Genomic DNA, 11,618 nt, shown 5'->3' with positions numbered 1-11,618 from the left:
TATCAATACAGCAAGACAAACTAGCATTGTCTGTGTGGAGCTGCTGTTATGGAAAAAGATGTTCTCTGCCTCTCTAAATCTTGTGATTCAGTCCTTTTAATACATGGATTTTTCTGTTTGGAGGAGGCTGAGCTATTTAAAGAGCATGGGTTGAATACACTGTGAATGTACACCCAGCCTCTTTTTGAAGTTCATACAGTGCTGTGATACACTGTGAGTCACACATGACAGTGCAGATGGGGGTGGAGTGTGTATGTGTGTGTGTCCATCCGGGTCTTTATCAGGAGATGTGCTTAGGTTCTTTTCTCTGAAGATTTGACAAGAACACAACAGAAAATGCCTGGTAGTCTTTACATAAACAAATAGGGCAAAGATAGATAGAAGATGTGATGATCACTTTTTCTCAAGGGCGATGCGAGAAAATTCTGGGCTTAAAAAGGGATAGATGGGTTGGTGAGTCCAAGAATGGAACCTCATGTTGATGCTTGCCATATGCAAAGTCAGTTTCATTTGTAGGCATGGTCAAACGTTAACGTACAACATTAACACTGAATGGAGCTTTTGTTGTGCCAATGTGCTGCTTCACCCATCTTACACTATTCCACTGTAAGACAGAGAAAAAAGGTTGTTGGTTTCATGCTATTTGACAGGCACGGGGCTTCCATGCTTGACAAGCCCTGAATCACACCATTACTCTTTGGCATGCCTCCCTCACTGTTATGCTTACTTCCCCTATTCTTACATTCCCCGTCGCTATCCTTATCCTTTTTTTATTCCTTGTCTCTCATCCTTCACCTCCCTCCCTTTCTTCTCCTTTTCATCCCCGTTCATGTCTGCTGGTAGTGCAAGCCAATTCCCGCCCTTCTTCCACTCCCCCCCCCCCCCCCCAAAATCCTCATCCATTTCCATGTGGCGACTTTTCATCAGTGAAGTGCCTTCCTGGCCCAACAACCCCCACCGCACCTACTCCCTCTGCCATTCACTGAATGGATGCAGCATTAAGGAGAGAAGGAAAGAGAGGGCTGAAACTATCCTTCCTCCTTCCTACAAGCACCACCCCTTTGGCTGTTGCAGAAGTGGTATGTTCCACAGCGAGGAGTGCAGAAGTTGAGAGAGCACATTGTTTGTAATCTAGCATTGCAGGGGTCACTTCCTGACTCTTGTGTCCCTCCCTGAGCCCGCACCAATCCCTTTTTCCCCCACCTCCTCTATGTGTGTCCATCCACTGGCCAAGTTGCCTAGGGCTTTTAGACAAACCCTGTTCTTCCCCTTTTGTGTAGGAACGCTTCAACATCTGAAAACAATCAAATAATCTGGGCACAATGCGTCTCTTCATGGAGGGGTGCTGGTGGTTCCCAGATGAGCCGGAGGATTAAATGGAGGCCATGAGGGAAAGAAAAAAGGAATGGGGGCTACACAGCTGAGAGCTGGGGTGCTGCAACTTATTGTTACTTGATTTTCATAGCAAAATGTGTGTGTGTGTCAGGGGAGTGGGGGGCTATTGAGTTGGGCTGTTTTGGGAAGAGAGAGGATATCTGAACACTTTCCCAAAGAGTAATATAAGGAGTCATGACTGACTCAGTCTTTGTCATTGATTCCATCTTGTTTGATGTGGATTGGAAACAAAACAAAGCAGTGAACATTCATTTTTATTTTTTTGGTTTTAAAAAAATAAGAGCATCACTGTGATCTCTAAATGTTTAATGGCATTATTTAAAGGAATATTTTTAAATTTTGGATGTTATTTGTCTCCATACTGAGAGTTAACTAGGAAATAAATCAAGACTATTATCGTACAGTAAATATGAAGCCACTGCCTGCAGTCTGTTAGCTTAGCTTAGCACTAAGACTGGAAATGGGGAACTAAAAAACACTGAATTTTACTAATGCCACACTGTGGTTTTGTTTGGATCTGGTGCCAGACTATTTTTCGCAACTAGTTTTAAGTGTTTGTTTTGTTCGACGCTAGCTGAGTGTTGGAGCCTTTGAATTATTCCTTAATGTTTGTTGTAAGGAAAATACCAATATGAGATTATGGTATTAGAAAGATTCTGTTTCTCTAGCACTTATAAATGCACACAAATGCTTGCTCATGCATGCATGTACCAATGCGCATCCATACACATGCGCACACACACAAAAACTTCTTGTCTTGCGTCTTTCGTGCTTTTCCTTCTTATCCTCATGAGAATGGTAAATAGTCATCTGTAACTTCCCCTCCAACATATTCATTAATCCCTTCTATCCTGTGGGGCTGTATGATGATTACAGGGAAGCCAACTGAAGCCGCCCAAATAAACACCCCTCAGGCAGCGACAAAGGCCTGTCCACCTCACCCTAAACACAGCTTCCCCAGCTAGATCAGGTTTCAATCAAACCCACACACAAAACACAAACAATAGGAAGTAACAGAGTCTTGAGCACTGAAAAAGCTAACTGCGGCTGAAACCAATTTGGTTTCCCATTTTTCTACATGAGAGATTAGAGACTGGTACAAATTTACTGTAAAGCAGACCTCGAACTTTAACTGTAATCAAGCCCAGTCTTAAATCTAAGAGCAAATCCAACATGGAGATTAAAGCTGACTTAGCCTTAAAATATGCAAGGTTACAAATATGTTCAACATGCAAAATCTTTTTTCAAAATAAGAACTAGACATTTGATCTTTGCATCAAAAATTGATTCTCTCAAGGGTTTTACAGTCAAATAGCCACAACTCTTTGAAGACATTGTTGTAACATTGTTGTAATATCATTTTGACAAAGTATATCCCTTCATTCTGCCAAGGATTTCCGACCCAGTGCTCTGAGGGCAACCAAGCACTATCATAAATGTTTGCATGCTCAGCTCTACACTGGTCATATGAATAGAGAAGGAGAGAAAAGAAGAGAGCATGCCAGTTCTTAGCACATTGCCAAACATGCCTCAAGGCCCTCACACTTCCTTCCCCTCTAGCCACTACACCTTTTCTATTCACCAACCTGCAATTAGCGTGCCTAAAAGTTGCAGGCTTTTAAGGCCAGGCCCACACTAATCATAGGTATGCATTGTTGTGTTCAGCTGCCGGGCCTTAAAAATCAGCACCTCTTGTTTAAGCCACACCTCTTTAAAACCCAGATTGCCAAGATTCCACTGTGATCGTTTTATGGGATTCAAAACAAAACCAAAGAGGATCCTCTTTGAAAAATCTGCAGTTGTTTGTTTTTATGACACATCAATAAAAATGGAGTAACAACAAATGAGTTTAAAGTGACTAATTTAGAAAGGGAAAGGTGGTAAAACAAACAGATCCTGTTATTAGTTATTTCCAGTCAATGCATGCCCAGAGTTCACTGCAAATTGTATGGTGGCAATTCCTTTTCCATAATTACTCTACACAGAAACAACTTCACTTCCAAAGGCTGCCTCTGCTCTTGGGAGCTAGTAATGCCGTCACCTGTGTATCTGAAGTGACCATCTGACAAATCTATCGAATAAGGTTTAATTTATGCACTTTAATAAGTCTCAATTCACAAAATATTGCATGCATTTTGCACAAATTTAAATGTCAGTGCCAAAGTCACCACTAAAAAAATTAAGAAATATGGCCAAACACAAATTACACCAGACTATCATAATTTCAGCCATCTTCCTGAAAGTCAAGTAAAGTCAAGTAAGGTTGATTGCACTTATAGAGGGAGAAGTCAAGGGATGTCTCTGTTAGCTAAACATCCTGTTGCTTGTTTAAGTACACTACAGTGTCTTGTGTGCAGTGTGTGAATAATACAGGAAATGCCATGGAACCATTCATGTTTAAGAGATGAGAACGAAGACTGGGTTCCTGAACTCTGGATATTCTAACGGATGCAAGAATGCTAGTGGGAGAATTCATGGTCATTGCCTTTTCTGCTCTATTTGAAATAAGGATGCATTTTATTTAGACTTTAAACTTGGCCATGGGAATTGTAACCGAATATAAAAAGGACAAAGGAAAGACAAGTGGTCACATATAAAGTCAAATGCAGACAGTCCCTCTTTGACTTGATTATTCTGTGTGAGGCTTTTTAAAAATGAAAGTTGTTCCTGTAAATAAGCACACATAACAGCTACATGAGAATGATGTGTGTTTTTAGAAAGCGAATTCCAAAAGACAGTTCACCTTTGCTCTCAGTCATTAGGAGTACATCACCACATACTGCAGCCAGAAAATCTAATCAAATGCCAAAGTCAGTCTACAATGTGTGTCAGAGCTGTGCATGTGAAAGGCCTGCATGCCTGAACGATCTATATTCAGTAGCACAGAGGGGTGTTTTATATGGCTGCAACATAAGGCTGTGGCACAAGCTGTATAAAAGCCAGAGAAATACAAAGAAACTTCTCACACAACATGCTGTCACTATGACAACCAGGCAGAATCATTTAGCCTGATCTCTTGCCATTCCACACAGAACAGAAATCCAATAGCATTTAAGTCTTACGCAACCAGGCCACCAATTCAGTCTGAAAGGCTTTTAACACATTTGCAAATAAGATCCATAGGTGAACACATTGATTTTTTTTTTTTCCTTTTGATTTTTTTTTGGTCTGGTAACTTTCTAGGCTGTTGTAAGGGTATTTCGGCTGCCTAGAAAGACTTTGGGGTACAAGGTGGGGCAGGTTTAATTCTATAACTAGAGCTATTTGTATGTACCTCAGTCCCTTCCTCAATTAGTGGCGTTAGCCCCCAAAACCCGTTTAGCAGTGATGGAAGTTATTCTCATGTCTCATTCTTCATTTGCTATTATAAGGTACTGCATTACTGAAACAATACCACACTTTGCCATTTCAAACTAACCCTTAGAATTTTAGTCACGTTTAAAATATATCTTTATCGGCACTGCCTTCTCCTTGCACTTTCACTTTCAAAATAAATTCTTAAAATAAAAATACTACCTTGGCTTTGGCAACATAAATCATGAAGGGGGTCTGATGTAATTCCACGTGCTGTGGGCAGTCGTGGTTCTGTACAATTTAAAGGATTTGCCGCAAATTCACATCGGAATTTCAAAAAGTGGTTCGTGGGCGGCGATCACGGTAAAACTGCTTAATGAAAGAAAACAACAGAAATTGTTAATGGCCGACTCTGCTTGTCAGCATAAGTCCTTCCTCCAGATTATTTTCTACTTTGCGTGCTATCACATAGACGCTTCCCTCTTGTATCAATGCGTGATTGAAGGGAAACTTCTTTTGGGAAGTGCGGGGACTACTTTAGGTCAACTTTGGAAAGAAACCCTGCGGATTTACAACATTCGGTCGGAGACGAACGCACTTACAGCAATATACGTGGATCTTTAATATAATACAAAAACTGTCCGCTAGTTGAGCATATTTTATGGCAAAGTCATTATGTTTTTACTACGTCGCGGAAGGATCTAACTTTCTCAAGCGAGGGTCGACACATCCGCCCAGTTTTCCGATGTTTCATTCCCCCCGAGTTGAAAATGGAGTTCGATTAAAACAGATGTCCACGAACTTCTCAAGGGAATTTCAAGTCTGTGTTTTTTTACTTTGCGCGTTAGCATTGCCACTGAAACCAGCAGAGCTCAGTTCGCTTTGGCTTTGGATGCCTTTACTGCAAATTACGCGGACACGTTGACGGAGCAACGCTGCACAGCGCTTTTTCAAGTGTTGTCCTGGACCTGAAGTTGGCGAATGGATGCTCGACAGCCAGCCATAAATAACCTGCCAAACGTTTAAGTCTACAACAATTCCTACATTTTTTGAGGATCTATATATATTTTTCCAAGCCAGGATTGTGTGTTTGTTGAGGAGGAGGATGCCGATGGCCCATTTGTTGTGGTCGGATTTTACTTCCAGGGAGGATAAAATGAATCAACGGTTGTCATTCCTCCTCGCGATTTAACGTTAGTTCCAGGCAGCAAAGCTAACGCAAAGCTAGCTTCACTTGCTTTTTCCCAGGGACCCTCGGTTAGGCATGCCCCATTGTACAGCGTTTACTCGCTATCCAAAATAGGGGTCGTTTCTATATGTGAGGGAAAATGGTGATATTTGTGGTATTTTATCCCGCCGTCACTGCGTCGTCGATGCTATTGCTAGGATTTGGTTCCCCGTGAGGAAAAAAATGAGTGAAGATTCAACAAATCCAAACAACGAGTGAGTACTTTGTATACGTTTTTCCATTTCACATATACAACATACCGCTGTATTTAACAAAGGATATTTTGATAATAGCACTTGCTTTATTCGGTGTGCTATGCACAACAACAGTTCCTATGAAATTCCTAACTGAGTAAGGCAGGCATCACCTTGGTTTGGCTAATATAAACAATAGGAAACACTGACTTATACTTATTTGGGATAAAGATAACGTTAATAGTGAGTTAATACAGAGTGGATTGATAGATGGATATGTGGATTAACGTTGCATGAGAATAGGAACAGTGTCTGGGCAAGCAATGGCATTGGCCTATAGTAAAAAATAAATTCCATTCTTAATAATAGCTCGCCTACACTAGCTAACTAACATCTAAGTAGTGATGTTTTAGGTATATTAGAAGTGTGCATCATTCGATTTACTGCAAAATTATATGTTGAGTTTTCTTTTTTTAAATATTGACTGAATTGTGCACTATTATTTGGCCAGTTATAGGGGTAGCTCATTGTTAGACGCTCGCACACAGCAATAACCCAGTCTAAGTATCATTTTAAATACGTGTCTGTTTAGTACATCGTGATCACATCAGGCTCACATTGACAACCTGACGTTAGATCTGTGTGCAACTGTCGTCCGCCATGATTTCGGGACATTATCATGGACTAATAGCATAAAGACCCCGTTTGTATTTCAGTCCAGCCTTTCTTTAATGAAAGCCCGTCGAGCTGATTGCGGCAGTGTCCGCGTTGAAAAGCTGAAGATGCCATTTTTTTCTCAATCACCCTCATTTACATATCACGATCTCCATTCATAAAAACGCTTAAAAGCGGCGTCACATTCACGCCCAGGTCCCCGAAATACACGGATATGTATTGTAAATTGTAAATCAAGTGTTTTTGTACACGTCTTGCGCATTTCGACTCGCTTTTTGGTGTTATTTTAATGGGCTGATCCCTTGTGTGCGCTTGTTGACAGTCAGTGAGAAATATCTGCTTCGGGAGGTGCTGCGGTCACATGATCCCCTTCATTCATAAAGTACCTGCCTGCCCATTCACAGCACTGTACACTGTTTCGCATTGCGCCGACGAGCACACAATGATTACATTTCCTGCTTTTACTGTACAGTGCATTACGAATTAAAACCAACAATCATGTCTGATTGTTTACTTTTCTTTATTTAACCGACGTCTTTTTTTACAATCTCAGGATTTTCTTTAACGTGTTTCTCACAGAGGATGTCATATTTCTCTTGTAGCCATTTACTGTACAGTGACACGGTTTAATCCTGGAAACACCCATACCTCCCCCCACCCCACCCATTCCTTCTATCTGGCTTTTATGAACATGATTGATTTAATGCATGGAGGCTTTGTCCTTGAACTACACTTCTGCTTTTTATGTAACATATGTCATAGGGTTCTTTCATCTCTTATCAGTATCATCACAATATAACCCCTCATTGTCAATAAATGAAATCTTTTATTAGGAAACTCCTTTGAGCAGATTCTTACAGTTACCTATGATTTAGCTAAAATTGTGTAATGACCTAGCCTGTTTGCTACCGTGGAAGGTAAAACTGTTGAGAAAACCTCCTTGGGCAGTCACCTGAATGAATTTGCTCATCATCTTCACCTGTATTAAGGGAAATTAAGTGAAATTAAATGTCTCTGGTTGTAATAACCTCAGGGACTTTTCAAAACACCCAGACCCCACCTTGGGAACTACCGTCATAGGCTACATATCATCAGTGGCGTGCAAGCTACAGTGTATGCTGGGTTTATTCCACACTGCATGATGACAGCAGCTAAGATGGCGAAGTGATCCAAACATTGTTGCTATGATTCCACCACCTTTCCGCTTGTTGTATGATTCATAGCATAGAGTGGACGGAATACAGAGCATTGCCTGAGCCATTTTTTTTCTTTTGTCACCTTAATATACTTTTTTTGTGTGCCACAGCAAAGGTGTGATAATGTGTGTCTTGTGTAATTTTTATAGTGCCAAGGATAATTATAAATAAGTGTTGTGTGTCCTTTTTTTGTTTGTTTGTTTTTGTTTTACAATGTGAAATCATGTACTTTAGTATATAATATAATTTTGGATGTTTTGATGAGTCACTTTCTGTTTTTATTAACCAGTGGAAATTTTTGTTTAAATCTTCACATATTTAATTAAATGAAGTGTGTCTGTTCCCACATAGTCTCCACTGCAAACATTTAATTTTGAAAATATCCAGAAAATGTGTCGAGGTAATCCTGAAGTGGTTGTGTCTAAGTGATTGGTGGTAAGCCATGCTTGTGTACACACACCAAACTCTTTGTTGAGAACATTTTACTTGGCCTTGGCGCAACTATGTTCACAAGGCTGAAATGACAAGGAGGCGCATAAAGAACTGTAAGATTTTGGTTTGCATCTGCTTTGGGATTTGTGTGGAAAGTGTGGTGTGATGTAAGGGTAGTGGTAATTTTGGAGACTAGGATTTGGTTCATGCTGTGAGAAGTGGGAGGTTTATGAAGGCATGTGAAAGCAGACTATGAATGTTTCATTTATGTAAAATATATCTCTACTATGGCAGTAGCCTATTGAGATGCCTATGATGTAGATACTCTTGCATTTGTATAAATGGGAATACCATATTTATTATTAACACATTATATCCCTCAGCTTGCCTTTTGTGACATACCACTGATTAAATAAAATGTTCTGCTATATAAACTAGTATTTTCTTTACAAACTATTTTATGGGCTACAAATAGATAACGAGAGGTAAGATGAGGAGCATTTCTGTCTTTTTAGGCCTACAAACTGATTTTGCTAAAAAAATTCAGTTCCTTATTTGACTTTGTCAGTTGCCTTTATCCTCTGTTGAACATGCATTGGGTATGACCACTTTGTTTTAGATTCCTGCAGTTCTGTGGTATTGTCTGTTGCCAGTCAGGTGATTCCCCAGTGATTCTCTCTCTGTGTCTTCTTCCTATCTGTGTGATTGATTTGACAGCTCAGCGTTTTATCTGCCAATGTGGGTGTCGTGATCTTATCACCTGAGGGCTGTTTTGCACTGCTGTTCCTGTTGCAGAGCTTTCCAAACACATTCCTTCCAAACAACCCCAATCATGTCCTAAAACGACAAAGGGAGACAGCTACTTCAGCTGTTAGGGCTAGTGTTTTATGGCCTGGGTAATTGCCTATATCCTGTGGCCCTTATGTTAAGCTAAATAATTTCCTGGACCTTTTTATAGATAGTATTATTTGGGGTTACTGCCAGTTGTTTGATATGACCTCCATGAGCACTTTAGTTTTACTAGCTGGCCTAGTCTAAGCTGCCGACAAGTCTTACCTTTTGAAAAAAGCCTGCTGAGCTGAACACATCTTTAGTTTTGCTTCTGTATTCTTTTGGGGAAGTGTTGCTTGTGGCTAGTGGTTTACAGAGGCCAATGAAATATGTTATTTGACAGATATAGTTGGCACTTTAAACAGAATTTTTTTTACTTGTTGCTAGGCGTGCTGTCACATTTTTAATCGATTCAGGTCTACAATGGTAAGATGTACATTTATTGCAGAAAGGAATGTCCTCACATTAAATCCTTAAGTTTCTGCGTTTCATCTTAATAATAGCAATAATAATAATTATAATATGATCGACCATAAAAGATTATTTATGCAGTTGTGTCCGCATGTTCCACTATTGTTTGTCTAATTAATGACAACCTAAGAGGTTGGACCGTCTGTGATAGAAGCCAACAATCTGAATAGGTCTTGTATAATGCTGAACTGTTCCATTCCCATGGCCAGATTTGTGCCTGGATTATGTGTATTTTAAACCTGAGCCACTTCCCTCTTATAATTTTCATTTCCTCTTTAAGTATTTTAGGAGCATGTATAAACTGGCGTAAATGTCTGCAGTTTATTTAGAGCAAATATCAAACCAAGTTTTATATTTTTAAGACAATGACCTGGGGTGGATCCATGCTCTATATGCGTGTCGTTAAGCCTACACTAGTGTGTGTGTTTTTGTGTGTGTGTGTGTCCATCACAAAATCCAGATAGCGGGGCCTGTCTTTATTTCTTTCTCAAGGAGGGCCTCTGATGTTCACAGACCGTATCTCAATGCCTCCAAGAAGTGCTATTAGCACTAAGTGTCTGAATTGTGGATATTGTTTTCAGTTGTGTTGCATGTGGGAGCATGAAGACTGGGCCTTGTTGTGAGCCGTTTGCTGCAGCTGGGCTGAGATTGTTCTTTCCTGCAAGGCCACATACATAAAAGGACACAGATGTAAATCCCAAACCTCGTGTCTTTGATTGAGTTTCTAAATGCTTTGAAAACAGGAAGGGGTAACAGCGTATGCATCTGTGCACACATACTTGTGTATTTGTTTCTCTTGGAAAATTTGGCACATTTATGTGACGAGATAAACAAGAATCCTAGCTGAGTGAATTTAGTTAAATATATATTTATATAATCAAATAAATGAGTGACAAAAGGTTTTAAATGGGATTTAAATTGGAGGCCTCCAAGACCCATGTATTTTTATCTTCTCAGTAAGTGTATGATCAGAATATGTTTGTCTTTATTTCCCCTGATTCTTACAGGCAGAGTTCCAAAGAACGGTTCTTGAATATGAATCTCATTGATATGATGGTTGGGTTCTAAAGCCTTCGTTGGTGATGATAATAAGGAGGAGGAGGCAGACCAGCAGAAAGATGATGATGTTTTGATTCTTCCAACACCAGGAAGCTGTGATGGTTAACAACTTGTCATACAGTTTCTCTTAACATTTGTGGGCCATCATCATAGTTTAGTGGTTTACTCATCCCAAGTTGCTCCTGAGATCTATTGATGGTTTCTTCCACAGCTAGACAGTTGCCTTGTCCCCTCAGCTTCCTGTTTCCCTTTCCGTTTCAGAGTAATTATGACGAGTAGACTCTTGGGTCCCTGGGGACTACTTTTACATCAAAGCAGACCAGAGATGCTGCAGCATTTGAAATTTGTGGTTCCTTTCTGTAATGGCAAGTGCAAGGTTTTAATTTTCCAAATGCTTGCGGTTCAAATTAAGATTATCTCAATATGTGGCTTTGATTGATATTTGAGAATAGTTTTTTGGCATTTGATACACATATGGGATTCTTTTGATTTATAGTTCCAGAGTGCAGCGGCACCTAGGAGATTGTTGTTGGGTTGCAGGCTCAATGCAGTAATGAAGGGGTTGGTTAGAAAATCAGTTAGAAATGCTGTCTGAGTGAGTAGCTTTGACATTCATTTACTAGTTTAGACCTTTTTTTTTGTTTTTGGGTACAGGCTGATTTGACCTACTATCTGCTGTTTGTGATGGATACTATTACATGTGATTATGTTCAGTGTTGTATTTTTTTTATGTGCTAAGGTATGGTAGCAAATTTGAAGTGTAGAGTTTTACTGTGGTGCAGCAGCAGAGAAGGTTTGTTCTTTTTTTTTTTTTTTTCCCTGAGTCAGTTTGTAGCTAAGCTG

General features: G+C 39.9%; 1 protein-coding gene across 1 annotated transcript in view; it reads left to right on the top strand.

Moving 5' to 3' along the window:
- Window positions 1-5,173: 5,173 nt before the first annotated feature.
- Window positions 5,174-11,618, top strand: part of spred1 (sprouty related EVH1 domain containing 1) — a 35,082-nt gene continuing 28,637 nt past the window's right edge. The window contains exon 1 of the mRNA XM_067479529.1: window positions 5,174-6,132. Within this exon, the coding sequence (XP_067335630.1) occupies window positions 6,101-6,132 (32 nt within the window). The 5' untranslated portion in view covers window positions 5,174-6,100. The remainder of the gene's footprint in view (window positions 6,133-11,618) is intronic.

The sequence above is a fragment of the Channa argus genome, chromosome 16, assembly GCF_033026475.1.
Source record: "Channa argus isolate prfri chromosome 16, Channa argus male v1.0, whole genome shotgun sequence".
NCBI classification, from domain to species: domain Eukaryota; kingdom Metazoa; phylum Chordata; class Actinopteri; order Anabantiformes; family Channidae; genus Channa; species Channa argus.
The sequence above is the reverse complement of the archived record's forward strand: the minus strand, read 5'-3'. Positions and strand labels throughout refer to the sequence as shown.